General features: G+C 46.1%; 1 protein-coding gene across 1 annotated transcript; it reads left to right on the top strand.

The window, feature by feature from the left end:
* Positions 1 to 4: 4 nt before the first annotated feature.
* On the top strand, positions 5 to 17,130 carry LOC149277536 (actin-binding LIM protein 1-like; the record flags this gene model as incomplete). The annotated part of the gene is made up of 16 exons (XM_089502819.1): positions 5 to 49; positions 514 to 660; positions 2,857 to 2,892; positions 3,282 to 3,411; positions 5,302 to 5,421; positions 7,694 to 7,798; positions 9,859 to 9,906; positions 12,259 to 12,396; positions 13,320 to 13,411; positions 13,820 to 13,922; positions 14,266 to 14,330; positions 14,702 to 14,762; positions 14,868 to 14,875; positions 15,922 to 15,996; positions 16,541 to 16,621; positions 17,017 to 17,130. Coding segments are annotated over 16 exons (1,368 nt in total), but the record flags the coding sequence as incomplete, so codon positions are not given.
* Positions 17,131 to 18,197: the final 1,067 nt, after the last annotated feature.

The following is an 18,197-nucleotide window of genomic DNA, read 5'->3' as shown; positions in this document are numbered from 1 at the left end:
TTCCCGGGCCGGGTCCAGCATCCCGGGCTCCCCAGGACACACAATCTGTGTGAGTGCTGTCACTTTGTGATGTATGGGGGGTTGTTGTTGCTTTGTGGTGTACGGGGGGGGGGGGTTGTCGCTTTGTGGTGTATGGGGGGGGGTTTGTTGCTTTGTAGTGAACGTGGGGGGGGTCGGGGGTATGAGAAGCAGAACCGTGGGGCACATCTCACGCCTAGGAGTGGGGCATAGGGACTGGGGTAATTGCCGGTAGTATTGGTCGCCGACCAGGAAGCTTCTTTATTATACATTTTAGTTCTGAACCCTGAACCTTTGTAGAAAAGAGAGTCAAATATGATGTAATTAAGTGTCTTTGCGAACAAATAACCCAATAAAAAGTGAATTACCCCCCCCCCCCCGAGGTGTATATCGACAAGCAGCCCCCTGGGTAAAGTTTGTAACCCCCAGCTGTATATCGAGGAGATGCCAAAAAAAATCAGACCTCGGCTCCTGACTCCTGATTTCTCTCTTCAGGCGAAAGTAGATAACGAGATCCTGGATTACAAAGATTTGGCCGCCATCCCCAAAGTGAAAGCCATTTACGACATAGAACGGCCCGACCTGATCACCTACGAATCCTTCTACACGTCCACCTACGAGGAGCGGCAGAGTGTGGGGGAGGTAAGAGCGCCGCCCCCGCGGAGTCTGTGCGTTATCATTGGCTCTGAGACGCAGCAGCTGACATAAAGCTCCAATTTCTGTAATAATTCCCCTAAAACCTTCTTCCTTCAGGGCAAAGTAGTCATTTCTTAGATTCTAAATTTGTTCTCCCATCATAACCATCAAATAATGAAATGACTTTCGTCAACAGCCTCAGAGTCCCAGAAGTGACAGATCCTCCATTCACAATGAGAGAGTAAGTTGGACGTGACCTCTGAGCTGTCAGACATCCCCTCGCTTTACCCCCTGTATGTCCTTCCTTGTGGGCTTTACTTAAGAGTGTCATGTCTAAATTATCGTGTTCGTTAGAGAGTGTTGGGAACAGCCTCCCAGCAGAAGAGGTAATACAGTAAGCGGATTTTTTTAACTGGGATGAGTTTCCAGTTTCGTGATGTGTCAGACCCATTAGAGACACAAAAAGTGCAGTGTGTAAAAATCCAGAGCCCGGGGCGGGACACTGGCGTTTATTGACCTCTCTGCCCTAGCGAGAAACTTCGTTCCCTTTCAGAATGCCAGCCCCACAATGGCATTTATAGTTTACTGGATTAATGGGGAGCCGCTGGAAGGCGCGACCATCAGATGATCCGGTACAGCGTGTGCTGTTTACGGGGTCAGATGCTCTGACCGTGTCGTTAATTTGATGCCAGGATTGTGTTCAGTGAGCGATGGGGCAGAATGAAAGAACAAATAAATCGAACAGCCTCCCGGCAGAAGTGGTAGAGGGTAATACAGTGAGGGGATTAAACATGCATGGGATAGACATACGGCTCCGGAATCTAAGATGAGACCAGCGACTGATTAAGGTTTGAGTCGTTACAGCAGGAGAAACGGGCGACTAGACGGGGGCCGGATGGGGCCATGCAGGGCAGCTGTTTTGTGATTAACCATCCCAGCGTAAGAGCTTTTGCGTTCGATCTCCTGCTTCTCAGCGCTGCCACCTGGTGTCGATGTTGCTTCTTTTTCTATGTGAATGCAGTTCGTTAGTCCGGAGATTTAGATAGAAAATAACAGAATGTTGCAGAATCTCGTAATAGCTTTTTTTTATTGGACTAACGTTGTGGAACGACGAGCTTTCGGGGTCTTCCCTTTATCAAGAAAATCTTTTCCGACCAACAAAGAAAAAAATACAGATTGATTCTCTTATAAATAAATGTAACGGCAGAACATCGCGATACGGGAGTGAAAACAACACGGCGGAGAAAACACGGATCCAGTCCATAAACAGAAAGCGGAGGGGGGCCGTAAATGGACAGGGTTTTGTTGCATAGACTGTAAAGGTGGGGGGGTATTATGAAAGCGTTCTATAACCTTGATTATTACCCTGCCTTTTGTATCTCACTTTGGCTCTTTCGTTTACCTGCCCCCCCCCGATCTCTCCCCATCTTTACAGTCTATGCTACTCGAGCTGGAATATGTTCGGCCCTTCCGGCCCCGTGGTTTTCACGCCTGTATCGGGGGACATTTACTCGTGACGTTCGACTTGTGTTTTACTTTGGTCAGAAATGCTTTTTTGTAATAATAATTATTTGAAGAGTCTGCAACGTTCTGTTATTTTGTATCTACGTAAACGAGTAAGATATGCCCCGGCCGTCATGAATCCTAGCTATCTCTCCCCCTCCTCTCTCTCTCTCTCCCCCCCCCTCTCTCTCTCCCCCTCCTCTCTCTCTCCCCCCCTCTCTCTCTCTCCCCCCCTCTCTCTCTCTCTCCCCCCTCTCCCTCCATCTCTCTCCTCCCTCTCCCTCCGTCTCTCTCCCCCTCTCCCCCCCTCTCCCCCCCCCTCTCTCCCCCCCCTCTCTCCCCCTCTCTCCCCCCCCTCTCTCCCCCTCTCTTCCCCCTCTCTCTCCCCCTATCCCCCCCTCTCTCTCCCCCCTCTCTCTCCGCCCCTCTCTCCCCCCTCTCTCTCCCCCCTCTTTCTCTCTCTTATATATATATATATGATATATATATATACAGTACAAATATCTAAATCATATATATATACATACACAGATAAATATACAAATTAAAAAAGGAACTTTCTCGTTTATATGTTTGCTGTGAAAAGCGTTCCCTGTGGGGATGAGGAACGACTCGATACAAATTACAGGCCGGATTTCCTCTTTAATTGTAATTTCCTTTCATTTTATTGAAAATAATTTCCATATTTTTGTTTTCCAGTCTCCCAGGACCCTGTCTCCAACACCCTCAGCCGAAGTAAGCACTTGGTTTATCTATAGCCTTACAATTCTATAAAATGACCCCCGGGGTGATGGTATAATCTCTCAACAGCCCCTGAATGGGGGTCGTGGGGTATTAGATCTTTAATGTTTTCTATAAATATGGAACCGTGTAACCAGGACTGCAATTCCTGATCGTGTTAATAATGTGATTCTTGCTGGGAGTGGTGGGAGTTGTCTCCCACAGCAGCTGCTGTACTAATTATGAAACCTCAAAAAAAATTAGGGGTAATATTAACAATATTAAGCACACGGGGTAAATATATTACACCGCATATATGTCATGTTTTGTGCTTCGCTTATTAATTTTGGGGGTCCATTGGGGGGTCATTTGGGGAAATCACTTGATGGATTCTCTGATTGCAGGGCTACCAGGATGGACGAGATCGAGTAATCCAGAGATCCACCAGCCAGGGATCCATCAACTCTCCGGTGTACAGTCGCCATAACTACACACCCACCACGTCACGCTCCCCCCAGCACTTCCACAGACCCGGTAAGGGGACCTTTAAAAACCTTTGTATGTCGGTCCACGTTATAGTTTGCGCAGCACCGAGCATCTGGTGTTTTTACACAAACTTTTTCAGGCATTAAATAGAATAAAAGAATTGCTATTTAGCCATATTTTTTGCCCTGTATGTATCTTGTACGTTAACGATACAATGTAAATTATCTCCAGGAGATGAGGGCTCGGTACTTGCTTCTGGACTCCATAGACCCCCCACGTTTCGGGTTTGATATCCTTAGCGTTTTTGCCAGCAAAATAGGAACTTTTGGCATTTATTAAACCTAAGGATGCAGTGCCAGAGTATTTTTCTTAATAAGGAGGGCATCTGAAAACCCTGATTATTGCAGGATACCTTGTTCCACCCTCAGGTTTTAAATGGTTAACAGTGGGGTAATACATAAACTGCAGGGAGAAAGTTTTGCCCCTCGGTTCAATAAGCAAAGCTTTATTGGCATTCCTGGGGCACGGCAGAGGAAATTTTGGATATGACAAAAAATTGAGACCTCCTTACGTAGAACGCATAATCTGATAGATTATTTATCTTTTACTTTATTCTCTTTTCTAAATATTTATATTTCTTCCTAAATTATCATAGAATGGTTTATATGATACACAATCGCCATCTAGTGGCCACATGCTGCCAATACACAATGGTTACTGTTTCAATGTACACAATGTATCCCAAATTCTCATTTATTCCCACAAGAGTCAATATTCTGCCCCCAAAGTTCAGACTGAGTGTGGGGGGGGGGGGCGATTCCTGGGGTGCATGGAGCCGTAGACTCATATCCATGTTGTGTAGTGGCAGTGAGAAGTCCTTATTGTCACAAGGCCAGTCTTGTGTAATCACATGGGCTGGCGTACCGTACTGTCCGGACATGAGTTAGGACAAGAATCGGGAGAGTTGGAAGCTATTGATTGCTTAGCCCCCCTAGACAAAATCCAAAATGACTGCTTGTCATCCTTAAACAGTTATGTAGCCATAGGCATCACTCTGTATAGCTTGCTGTGGCCCTTTGCAGGGCTGCGGCTGTTTTGACTCGGCCCCTGGAGCCCAGTCACCTGCAGCATAAGCCTCTTGAAGCAAATGGCGCACATGCATCGCGCATGATTTCTACCCCATCGCTACAGCTGTGCAACTAGGCCGTGCTGTATAGACATTAAATCTGCCCCCTCCTAGATCTGTTTACCCCCTGTTTCTCTTGACCTCCATGTGAGCTGCACCTTCCATTAAAAACAAGTCGATGTGTAGTACATCCATGCATTTGACCCGTACATTGTGCAGACAAGCGTGTAGGTGACACAGAATGTTAGCTGCTCTCCGGAAGTGCACAGTGTTCTGTACATGCCAGCAGGTTGTATGTAACGTGTATTACCCCAGCGTCCTCCGCGCGTTCACGTCAGGTCCACGTTAATAAATGTTTGAATTATTTATTTTCCCCTAAATGTTAAAGGTTTTGTTCTGTTATGTATGGGGCAGATTATTAACCCTCTCACTGTGCCTGGGGCTTAACGCTTTTACATTGTATTAACATGTAACCGCAACAAGGCTGCGGCTTTGCCCCTTGATATCCCCCCCAAAGCTGTTCTGTTTCCTTTCCTACAATATTTTTTGCTTTTTACTGATTGTGACTTGTCATTTTCTCCTTTTTAACCCTTTTTATGGTGTGTGTGTGTGTTTCATACTCTGCCAGTCCTTAAAGGGTTAAAAATGAAAGCTCTCTTTTTTATTTATTCTCCTCTGGGATCTGTCTCTTATTTTTGCTGTTTTCTGTTCCTCTCCCTCTGTCTTTTTTTGGCTTCTTGTGTCCGCGTCTCGCTCCCCCTCCCGATCCTCCTGTATGTTTTTTGTACCCCTCCTGTCCCGTCCCGTGTCAGAGCTGTTGTGCCCGGGTGTGCAGCGCTCGAAATACATGCGCGCTAGCAGTTTTAGCAGCACCCTCAGCGACTCTCGTCCCAACTCCCCATTCCGACACCACATGGCCATACACGCCAAAGGTAAGGAGACAGGTCAGGCCGGGCATCCCCCCGATACAAGTGGAGTTATTAGCTTCTGTGACCCGAAGCTAATACATCATGTATCCGCAGGGCAACCCCTGGCACCCCTTCTCTTAGCATGCTTGACGTGTGGTGTTAGTGCACTGAAGGACGCGCTCCGCGCATGGTCTTCACGCTTACAGAGATGTGCAAATCACTTCCAGAATTCTTTGCTGCATTTACCTCTCTGGCCACAAGGTGGAGCTGCAGAGTTTATCTTGTAGCTTGTTTAAAATATCCTTAAACCTCATAAATGTGTAAAAAACAAATAAATTGTGTTGATGACGTCATGGTTACAAAAAATTCTGTTAGAAAGAATTACAAAAGCCATTTTTGTGAGAACTTTATAAATTATCTTTTTTTTTTTTTTTATTAGAATGAATAAAATGATCCAGTTTTGATGATTTAGTTGCTTATTGCTCAGTTGCTGTACGTACGGACAGAATGACGTCCGGCCATCTGCGTTCTGTTACTTTGTATCACAAATGACCTGCAGATGCCTCGCTGAGCCCTTGACCCTAGAGCTGACACTCCGTATGCAGCGGTTTCTGCGATCATCAAAGATTTGCACATTTCTGTTGCTCTGATTTGCGATGCTTTTTCTTGCTAGAAGCCGATATAATGAATGATTTAGTAATAAGCCGTGTTTTGGGTGCAAAATGCTTTTTTTCTGATGCCTTTAACCCCTGGGGAGCTGAGAACCAGAGGCTGCCGGCAGCGGGACCGGCGGGTGATGTCCAGCTTGAGTCATGGCGGAAAATGCTTGGCTTGGTTTGTTTTCCCCAATCCGCGGTTCCTTCTCATCCAGACCCTTCAAATTAACTGGGATTTTCTACAATAACCATCGATTCGGGGAAGAGGAAACGCAAAAGTACATCTCAAAAATAAAAGGATCAGTGCTTTATGGCGAGTGGGATCTTATTTTTACATTTCAGGTTTTTTTGGCTTTTCTCATAACTTTTTAATCATTGGAGCATTACTGGTGTCTCTAAACTGATTTCCCATCATATAAATCTCTATTATAGAAAACATAGAACCTGCCAGCAGATCGGCCCCATCCGGCCCCCGTCTAGTCACCTGTTTCTCCTGCTCGTTGGTCTCGTCTTAGATTCAGGAGCCGTATGTCTATCCCATGCATGTTTAATATCCTCACTGTATTACCCTCTACCACTTCTGCTGGGAGACTGCTCCACTTATCTACTACCCTCTCAGTAAAGTAAAACTTCCTTACATTCCATCTCAGCCTCTGACCTTCTAGGTTTAGATGATGACCTCCAGTTCTATCATTTATTATTGAAGCAGACACAAAAAAGACTCTAATAAGCAGAGTTAAAGGGCAGTTAAGGCCCCAGACGTTGGGTGTTTTGTGCTGTTTCGTGGGAGTTTAATGTCGGCTGCAGGGTTGGTTGTCGGCTCCCCTGAGAAGCCCCAAAGGAGATGCCGAATCTCAGCGCCCAGTGAGTCTCGATACTGAAAGTGGCCGCCGGCCGCCTTCCTTCGAGGACGCTGAGTGGATACGGTACATGCAGGCGGGGGGGGGGTACCAGACTGGATCTTCGGTCCCGATTCTTACTTTTTAACAAATTTTCACGAACAATAGACTGTCAGTGAAATGCAAGCTTGTTACTTTCTATCATTTTAACTCCAGTTTCAAGTAGCCATGACTCAGGCTGGGGGCGGGGGCGGGGGGGGGTATGACATCATAACCCACAGAGCCGTGAGACCCCTGGAGGCAAAGATCCCTCGACTTCTTTCTATAAGACCTCTAGAGATTGGGCGTTCAAGCCCCCCACAGGAAAAGGGGAATGGGAAGTTTATTATGTGCTCTTTTGTTTGTAAAGAAAATCGATTAAAGTCGCATTTAAAAAAATAATAATAAACCGCACAATGCAAAAAAAAGAAATAAATGAATACATCAGCAAATAGCCAGAAACTAGAACAATTTGCATTGCAAGTAACCCTTTGAGACCCAGGAGGCATGCAAACAATGATTGGATTCCGCTTCTTTGTACATTTAAAAGGTTAAAAAAAAAATATATATATATTTTTTTGGGGGGTAAAAAGTCTATGCCTTACACTTTCCTCGCTTTTCTTACCGTTATTATAAGTTTATGTTTTCTGTTTCTTATCATTTAAATGAATCTGTTATTTTATTTTCTTTTTCCCTCTTGAATTTTTTTTTTTGTTGCTGTTTTTTATTTTTCTCCATTTTTGTTCACGCTTCTGATTGGAGGCAATGAGTCATCCAGTGGCAGGAATTCCCCGCTCTCTTATCGAGCTGACAGTCGCCCTCTCACCCCAACTTACGCTCAGACCCCTAAACATTTCCATGTTCCAGGTAGGAGCTGCCGGTCCGTGTTTCCGTGTCCCGTCCACCCGTAGATCGTAGTCACGGAATCTGTTGTGTGTCCATTGTCTCTGTCTGGGGAAGGAATCGGTGTCATTTCCATGATTATTGGGTTCACCTAATCAATTATTCAATCAATCGATCGATCAATCAATAACTTACTCGGTACCTAACAGTATCGAAATGAATTTTTTTTGTTGCTTCCTTTAATTTTTTATATTCTTATATATATCTGTGTATATTTATTATTATTTATTATTATTTTATTATATTTAAAAAATATTAATTGTTAGTGATAAAAAACATATTTTAAATATTTAAACATTTATGAAAATGATTTCACTTTATTTAAGGACAGCCATGATAAAATATGTTCTTTATTTTTTGCTGTTATGTATGATTTTGATACAATTAAGCGAGTTCTTTCATGGTATTTCATTTGTGGGGAGCAGACATCTGGAATTCTGACACATTCCGCTGTGACTCGCCGCAAACACTTCGACCTTCCTATCTCTATTTTATAAAGAAAAATTCTTACTCACAGTGCAGTTAATTGCAACTATTTACCAAAATTAGATTTATTTATTTTTTTCACCCCCTCCATGAAATGCCGGTGATAAAAACTCTGCTTTCAGATTGGTGACGTTGGGCGTTTGGTGGGCAGAATAATTCAATGTCTAAAGTTCTAAATCCGGAGCGGTCACTATGGCAACCAATTAAATGTTGATTGCTTCCCATATAATACTTCTAACTGGAATTCCTCTTAAAGCTGCTGTTCCACCTACTCTTCTGATTTTAACACTTTCATAACTAAAAACATCACAGCAGGCAGTGATAGTTTGTTACCATAGAAACGAGAGAAGCTGTTTTATGGGATCAATCCCTTAGAGTAATGATTTAAACAACAGACCCTCTAATGTTTGTCTGCCTAACATGCTACAGAGTGCAATTAATGCTCCGAATCAATGGAACTGCAGCTTTAATACCTACAGCCCAGCGCGCGACGCTCTACAGTTACAGAGTAAAGTTGTGTCGGTGGCCGGTACTCTCAGACTTATGAGTCCTCCTGGGGTTGTGTAGGGGTTCTAAGAGGGGTCTTCATCTATATTGGGGTCTGCTTCTGGTGGTAGGGGTCTGCCTAACAGACGGCATTAGATAAAGCATGGAAGGCATTAATGCAAATTAATTAAAATTCTACTAGCGATATATTATTGCCTGTAAAGGGTTAATAAACCCGGATCGCGTATACTTCACACGTAACGTTCTATATCAGCTCGATATCAAACCCCGCCGCCCGCTGTGACATCACAGGGGAACTAATAAGAACCCAGATAGAAAGTTATATACTCAACCTATCTACCCTCCGCCTAACAATGATGTTAACCCCTCATTTGCATGGATCCATAGATATTATATTCTATAGATTTCCATTTACATTCTAATTGTACATTAAATGCATCCATCGTTTTTTAAGGATTCCCTTTATATTTTCACATTTCTGCCCCGGTCAGCCTCGTTTTTGCCTCCGCTCTGGGGGTTTCAGGCCGGGATCTGTTATAATTCCCCCTCCTTATATTGTATATTAAATACTGTAGACAGCGCCTCTGCTTTTAAGGGGCTTTTTTAATACAGGGGGTAATTATCAGGGCAAGAACTTTAGCACCAAATTCATTCAACGGAACCTCTGGGTATCTCAGACGGCTGCGGACCCCCCAAGAACTCTCAGGGGCCTCCGGTTGAATATTTGGTTTCTTTTGGGGTGAAAATCGTTGTTTTCTGACTATTTTCCTAGCTGGGCGATGTCTTTCTACCCCACTTCAGTACAAAGGCTGTATTTGGAAGGGACTTGAGAGGTTTCCGTCTCGGGAGTCTCAGCTCGTCGCCCTTTTGTCCGTAAAGCAGAGGTTTTTTTTTTTGTTCGATGCGGCGTCGCTGTCTGCGCTCTCATTCATTCTCACTTATGTCTGAACGTCCCTCCATTCCTTCGTCTCCTGGTCGTTATCACTCTGGGGGTCTTCATTTACTAACAAGATCTTCTTTTATTTCTGCAGACCAAGGAATGAACATCTACAGGAAGCCCCCGATCTACAAGCAGCACGGTAATCCCCCGCGGACTGACTTCTGTCCGATCTCCATCGCTTGGCCGTAATGCATGTGCCCGATTGCACCCTCTGGGGTAAACATCGGAGACCCTCAGACCCCCGGCCTCCGATCTTTACCCCAGCGCTATTTGATAAACCAACAGTTCCTGCTTTCTCTCTGCATTCAGGGGCAGAAATTTATTCCATCTAAAGACCCCTGGACCCTAAACCCTAAAAAATAACAGGCCATCGATAGAAACGTGCGTGTGGGGGGGGATAAGGGGGTTACAATAAAGCCATATTGGGATGTATGGAAGGGGGTGGAGCTAGAATGCAAACACGCCCATTCCCACAATCCCCATAAAAGTGCCCGATTTCCGTGAACCTGGCCCAACGGCGGGGAAAGGGTCCGATTTATTTTATCACAAACAGCATCTTAGTGTCCGACACTTCCATTAACACACATTTATTTTTTACGTTGTGGGTATCTCCCGACACAGATAATGAAGGGGTTAATTAGCTCTGCTAATGATAACAGTGGTTTCGATTGCCCACCTTTGGGTGAGGTAGGGGAGCATGGACTCCTATAACTCCCAGCCACCACTATATACACGCAGGAATACCCTGATCGTTCTTGGCTTCCTGGAATCACACAGCAGGTAGTACATTTGGTTAGGTTAACAAAGGGTTAAGACATGATGCCGCCCCCGAGGAGTCTTCCCCTGTTCTTCACTCTTCCGTCTGCCTTGTTCTCATGTGACGTGTCTGTAATTCTCATTTTATTTTGTTTTATGGTTTGTTGTATGTCCACCCTTAACATGTGACCATGTAACCCGCGACTCCATCACATGACCCTCAGTAAGTACCGCCAGACGTCCTGCTTTTGTAGCCTTTCCTGGCACTTCGCTTTGGGCTGCAAACCCCTCTCCTCCTGTAGCTATCCGTCCGGCTTCCTAACACTTTAATAAGAATAAAATAGATAATAGAATTCTGACACCTAAAGGATACACTGACGTGCTCAGTGGATATACAGAGGAAAGGGTTAATGGAACCTAGACCCTGAGATGCAGGAGAACCCCTCTGGAAAAGCAAGAGTCAATACACCCTGACTTATTAACAAAGTACTTTCATATTTCACCACTAGATGGCGGCGATGCGCTCTGAGCAAATTTAAATGCCAGCTTCCTATTTTACTGAAAAGAACATTATTTCTCAATTTTTTTTTTATAGAAGAAAAAGTTAGTTTTTAAAGCATTTTATGCCATTAAGGTAAAGGCTGTACCTTTTGAGTTAAGGAATTGACTTCACCCCCTACTACACGCATAGATAGAGCAACCAGGTTTCCGAAACATTAAAAACTCTCCTTCTCCATGTGATGCGTCCTTATGGTCCTTATGGTGACGCTAATTTAGTTTATTATATACCTTATTTTTTTAATATCAGCAGCCGACTTTATCTCGTTTATTTTTGTTTCGAAATTTGATTTCAGTTTTAAATGCAAAAAAGGCAAATGAATGAATCACCTGCTTCTAATCACCAAGATTCAGATCATATTCAACGAGCGGATTAAATCACTGACGACATTGCAAAGATCCGTTTCTGCCTGATCTCTCCCGACCTCCCCAACACTAATCTTTCATGCCTGTGGGTTGCTCTGCGGTGAAAATGCATGCGCGGTCACGCGGGATTAATCAGCGTTGGTGCAACCGGGGATCCCTGGACACCAGGAACAGGGGGGGGTCATAAGCCTTGTGGGGTATCTGGCACAGAGAGACATATTACATGGTACATATTAATAAATAGCGGAGGGATAGATTTACTAAATAGTGCGGGTGATTTATAGATACGTTTTCCAGCACATCGGCCCCATCCGGCCCCCGGCTAGTCGCCCGTTTCTCCCGCTGTAACGACTCAAACCTTAATCAGTCGTTGGTCTCGTCTTAGATTCAGGAGCCGTATGTCTATCCCATGCATGTTTAATCCCCTCACTGTATTACCCTCTACCACCTCTGCTGGGAGGCTGTTCCACTTATCTACCACCCTCTCAGTAAAGTGAAAGGAATAATAACAAAAATAAATATTTATACTCATGATTTTAGAAGTCATGACAGTATTTACAGACTGGTGTGAGACCCCCTGGTATGTTAATAACACCAGAGACCCCCTAGTGTGCTGTAGATATTTAGTTTCATGAGCGCTAGACGAGGCACAAGTCGTGGGCTTCTCTTTTCGGGGAGAGGCTTGATCCGCATCATCCTGCCCTGGTGCCCACGGAGCCCCCCGGCTGATCACTCCATCAGACCCGGGCGATCTCCACGTTCTGCTTTCCCCTCGAGGGTTAAATAACAACCTCATCCCGTCCAGATCCAGCTGCCTTGGCAGCCGCGACCAACTGTGAGGATATCATCAAGTCCTCCAAGTTTCCAGCCGCCCACCGGCCAGCGCCCAACGAAGTCCCAAAGATTGAGACGGACCACTGGCCGGGCCCTCCGTCCCTCGCCGCCGTAGGTACGCCAACAGATCAGCCGCGCGGCTCGCAGGCGGGCTCAGGTGGGTCCGAGCTGCGCTTGTCCAAGATCATGTGTGGGGGGGTGCTCTGACCATGCGCAGCAACGCATCTGCCGGCCCTGTGGCCCGCGATAGACCTTCTGAGGACTCCGACCCAACTTTAGTGCAAAAAGTTTATTTACGAACGACCAACGGGGCCCAAGAACAACCCCAAAGAATCATTATCTGCGCTTCATGGGGTCCGTCCCCCATCTCCTGATCCAAAGCCCCTGTAACTTTGTATCCATGGGAATAAAAGGCGTTGAAAGACGCCCCAAAGTAGATTAAGGTCCCCCCAAGACTGACCCAACCTCCCCTTCCAAGAGTCTGATCACAAAAGTACTGCTGGGGTCCGAGCGGGACTCAGAAAATCCCCAGGTGTGTTTGCAGCTTTAGTTGTATAGTAAAGGAGGATGGATGTGGCCCCCCCAGCGACCGGGGGCCGAATTAACACATTGTAAATAATGGTAAGTAATTAGACATCAGATAACCCCCCCCCATAGACTGAAGCCCCTCCATGAGATTCTCGGCTCTTGAAATGAGGGTCACTTCAACCAGCGACTTCTCGCGTCTTCTTCTTGTGTCGTCATTTTTTCCGTGTGATTCCATTTTCTTTTCTGTGGACCATCAATCAGGGGCATTTACACCCTGGGGGGGGCAGGGGGCAAATATAAGTATCGGGGAGATACCCCGGGAGTGTCAGACGGTCCGGTTTCAGTCCCGTTATCTCGTAGCCTGTACAACTAAAGGTGAACCCCCCCCCAAATCTCATTAGATGGGAATTGGGATGGAAAAGAATCGATTATCGAGAAAATACAGAATACGATGAAAAAAACGTTTATTTCATACAAAGAACAATAAATGGATTCAATTCCCGATATCAGGGTCCGACACCAGGAGACGATCCAGCGGACGCGATGAAGACGATGAAGACTTACAGAGACGCCGACAGCTTCAGGAAGAGCAGCTGATGAAGGTAAAAACGTCGGCCCCCGGCGGCCCCCGTCTAGTCGTCCGTTTCTCCTGCTGTAGAGACTCAAACCTTAATCAGTCGTTGGTCTCGTCTTAGATTCAGGAGCCGTATGTCTATCCCACGCATGTTTAATACCCTCACTGTATTACTCTCTCCTCCGTCTCTCCTCCGTCTCTCCTCCGTCTCTCCTCCGTCTCTCCTCCGTCTCTCCTCCGTCTCTCCTCCGTCTCTCCTCCGTCTCTCCCCCGTCTCTCCCCCGTCTCTCCTCCGTCTCTCCTCCGTCTCTCCCCCGTCTCTCCCCCGTCTCTCCCCCGTCTCTCCCCCCCGTCTCTCCCCCCCGTCTCTCCTCTGTCTCTCCCCCGCCTCTCCGGCTTCTGATGCTGTCTTCTCGTCTCTTCTGTTTCCGTTTAGTTGAATTCAGGCCTCGGACAGCTAATCCTGAAAGAAGAAATGGAAAAGGAGAACCGGGAGAGACCGCACTCCGCGCTCCGATCCGACTCCCCGCTCATGTCATGTAAGACGTTAACCCCTCGTGCTCAGTGCACCCCAGCAGGGCCACAACCCTGTATTTACTAATAATTATCAGAGATCGGAGCATCCCCAGGGCTGACCCCCCCCATATAAATCGGAGACATCGCCCCCGGGATCTGTGTATAGAAGCGCTAAAAAACCTATGGCCGGCCCTGAACGTATCAACTTATTAAACTAAGCATGGTGCGGGGCCAACCTGTGTCTAGGGGTGAAATTTTAATGTGATTTTTTTTTTTTCTGCGGAATTTAAATAGTTAACGTGTATATTTCTTATATATATATATTTATTATATAATTCCTTCTCCCCCCCCCTGTATTGACTGCAGCTCTCAACTCGGATGCTTCCAGAACCTCCTCTCTCCCGGGCTACGGAAGGAACGGACTCCATCGGGTAAAACGCGTTCATTAATGGGGTCACCTGCCAGCAGGGGGGGGCTGCTTCCCACCTTAACCCAGCGGGTCATGCTTGGGGGGGGTTAATAGGGCTGTTTGGGGTAAATACCGGGAACGCTGATGGATACGTGGAGCGGCCTATCATTAACAGACGCATTACTGCCAGGAATAGACGAAAGGGTTAAAATACTCCACTCGGAGTGATGGGAGTTGTGGTCCGGAACACACAGGGAGTTATAACACATCTCTCGGGGCGGGGGAGGGGGTTACTCTCTTTATTATATTTTCTATATGATTTTTTTTAAAATGTGTATAAAAAATGCTGATTACATTTCCTTTTTTCTTTCCGCCCCCCCCCCCCCCCCGCAGCCGGTGTCCACAGACTTCGCCCAGTATGACAGTTACGGGGATATAAGCGGGGGCATCCGGGGTAAGGACCATGTATAAATATATAATCCGCAGATCCCGGACCGTGACATCACGCGGCGCTTCTAACGCAAACTTTCTTTTCTCTTTTCTTTCTTTCTCCTTTCAGATTATCAGGTGAGTCTCCCTCGGCTTTTATCCCCCCGTCCGCCGTCATCGATTACTAATCACTCCCTAATAAAACACTCTATAGGATGATGTCATCATTTATCGCTCTATAAGGGGTGACATCATTAAGCTGGGGATTTTCCTGCATGTTACGGTTTTAATTTCAGTATTTTAGCCTTCGGGGGGGATTGATATTCCGGGTTTGTTGTCTTCGGTCGACCAAAAGCCCCCCCCCAAGTCATTCCAATCGGGGTATTAAGGGGAAGCTGAAAGAAATATTACCAGCCGCTCGTCTTCCGTTTGTTTAAAAAACTTCTGTATTACAGCCGAGAACTTTAAGGACTTTAATGATCTCCGGAACTCAGAAAAAAGGAATATTTAGAACGTTTTGGGTTAAATGGGGGTCTTTTCGTAAATCAAGTAAAAAGAAAGCCACATTTCTGTGCAAACCTGGAGCGTTCTGGTTGGCAGAAACGAACCCGAAGGAAAACATGAACTTTAATAGTTACCAGTTACTGGTTACCGGTTAATGGTTACAGTTACTGGTTACCCGTTGCTGGTTACAGTTAACTGGTTGCCAGTTAATGGTTGCCGGTTACTGGTTGCTGGTTACAGTTACTGGTTACCGGTTAATGGTTGCCGGATACTGGTTACCGGTTAATGGTTGCCGATTAATGGTTGCCGGTTACTGGTTAATTCATAATTCCTTCGGTTTTTCTTCATTAACGCGGGTTCTTTGAGAATATTTCGTTTTTAGACCGATGGCATCCGAATATTAACTCTTTAACTCCCTCTGAGATGCCGTCACGCGTTCCGCCTGGGGCTTTATGGGTTTCTTTCTGCTACTTAATATCAGAGCCGAAGGAAAGTGTTAGTGCGGTGGGCTCTGGGGGCCGGGGGCCGCATCACGCAGGTGGATGTAGACTGTGCTGTCTGTGGCTAGACGTGTCTGACTCCCGGTCCTGTTACCCCCCCCGTGCATGCGCAACCCCTTAGTCTCCCTCCTTCCCCGCTTCCCGTATAACTAGCGCTTCTCTAAATGTTTCTCCACGTAGTCGCTACCAGACGGCCGCGTTCCTGTGATGCGAATGGATAGGGGAGTCTCTATGCCTAACATGCTGGAGCCAAAGGCAAGTGTTCCTCCGCATGGTTACAGGGGGTAGGCGTGGGGGCCGATCCGCTAAACGCTGAGCTGATTTTAGAACAGATAATTGTCTCACAATCAGAAAACAAACAGAATAAAAATTGCTTCACTCCAGGCAGCTTCTGGCCATAAAGGCCTTGCTGAGGATCATAGGAGTTATAGTTTAAAACCATCTGGGGATTGTTATATATAACTTGTTACGTCCCGTCTACCCGTTGTACAGCGCTACGGAATATGATGGTGCTACAGAAAACATTCAACAATAGAATTCCCAGCTCCTCCTAGAAATAATTGTTCAATCGCGTAGAATTTCGCCGGGAACACTTAGTAGTCATGTGACGCAAACAGCAGGCGCTGATAGGTTGTTGCCATAGAAACAGAGTTTTGTAAAACGTTTGTATTTATATCTGAAAGGCACCTTTATATATAAATGCCCATAACGCAAAGGGGCGGCGCAGCGTTTTAGATGGGACCCTCCTTACGACGCTGCTTGTCTGTAAATTTACCAATCCCCCCGTTTTCTATCCCAGATTTATCCCTATGAAATGCTGATGATTACAAACCGGGCGCGGAACAAGATACTGAAAGACGTTGACAGAACCAGACTGGAGGTAACGACCCCCCCCCAACCCCGTGATCCACGCGTCCCGTCCCTTTAAATGGAGAGAAACCAATCCTACATTACAAGAGGGATTCGGTCGCCAAACAGTTAATTTTTTGATACTAGGAGCTCCCTGGAGATTAATGCTCCAATTGCCCCCATTTTACCCCCCATGTTGCCCTTGGCAGCCCTACCCTGGTAGATGTCCACGTTTATGGCGTTTTACTGCTTCGAGTCTTGCGCCAGTTATTGAAATAGATACAAAATAGCCAATCAGGAAAGAAAAAGTATATCATTTTAAAGCTCTTTTTAGTAAAGTTTGGGGTTTTTAGCCCCATAAATCAGGTCACAAGCTTGGTTTTTGTGGCCCGCATTCTTCTTTATCTATATTTTTTCTCCCCGTAGCGTCACCTGGCGCCCGAAATCTTTCAGGAGATCTTTAAGATGCCGATCCAGGAATTCGACCGGCTGCCTCTCTGGAGACGCAACGAACTGAAGAAAAGAGCCAGACTCTTCTGAGTCCCGCGCCGCCGCCGTAAAGCGATCTCCAGCAGCCGTGGATCCAATACCACCCCCCCCATGCGATAATAAACAGAGTGTCTGCCTGGGGGGTCCCGCTGGAGGTTGGGGGGGGTGAGGGGATCATAAGCGACCCCTGCCGCCAAGCACGGGATCTCTCCTATAACTGCCGCGCAGGATGAAACACTCCGAGCCCGCTTTATCCAAATACCGGGGGGGGGGCTCCCCGACGCGTTTTGTGTGTGCGCAAGAGAATTTTTTTTATTTTATTATTTCTATTTCTTCAAACGTTGGGCCTTTCTAGAGATTTGATTGGTTAAAATACGGGGAGTTTCTGCTCAGAATTCTAGGTCTGCCTTTAATATTTTGGAAGTTTGGGTTAAGCTGCCGTCTTCCACCCCAAACCACGACCCCCCCCTTAGAAATATTAAAATTAAATATTTTAGTTTTTTTTTTGGGTTCGTAAACACCTTTTTAGACGAAGGATTTATTTCACGATTTCCTGCAGATTCCCGCCGTGATTATTGTAACCGGAATGAATGTCATCTATCCGGGCGAGACGGGGGGGGCAGCAAGAAGGGGGTTCGGTTTTATTATATATATAAAATAATCTGTTAGAATCATGTAAATCACTAATTCTGGCCACTCTTGTGGTTGGGTTATCACAATTATCTAGCAATATTCCCATACTGATTTAATTTATACAGAACGAATGCGATGGGGTCGGGGGGCCGGAACGTTCCCTTCTCTGCCGCCCCCCCAAATAAAGGCTTGGGATTTAGGTAGACAAGCTTTTTTCCCTGTTTTAGGGTTTTTCGCTGCTTTTTACGGAAGGTGGTCCCGTCCCAGCCAACAGCGCGTTACCGGTTACTGTGCGGACCGGAACGTGGCCGGGATATCCGTGGTCTTTACGCCAACTGGCAACGGAATGAGGAAGCAGGCTGTGAATGTTGCAAGAATCATAAAAAACTGCCAAGGAGACCCAAAATTCCCACAAATTCCGGACAGGGCTGGGTGACCTGGGATCTGATGCTGGACTCCTCCGTCTCACACGACTACAACGAGGA

Source organism: Sceloporus occidentalis, unplaced genomic scaffold (assembly GCF_023333645.1).
Source record: "Sceloporus occidentalis isolate IW3139 unplaced genomic scaffold, rSceOcc1.0.p SCAF_212, whole genome shotgun sequence".
NCBI lineage: Eukaryota > Metazoa > Chordata > Lepidosauria > Squamata > Phrynosomatidae > Sceloporus > Sceloporus occidentalis.
This window is presented reverse-complemented; position numbering and strand designations above follow the sequence as displayed.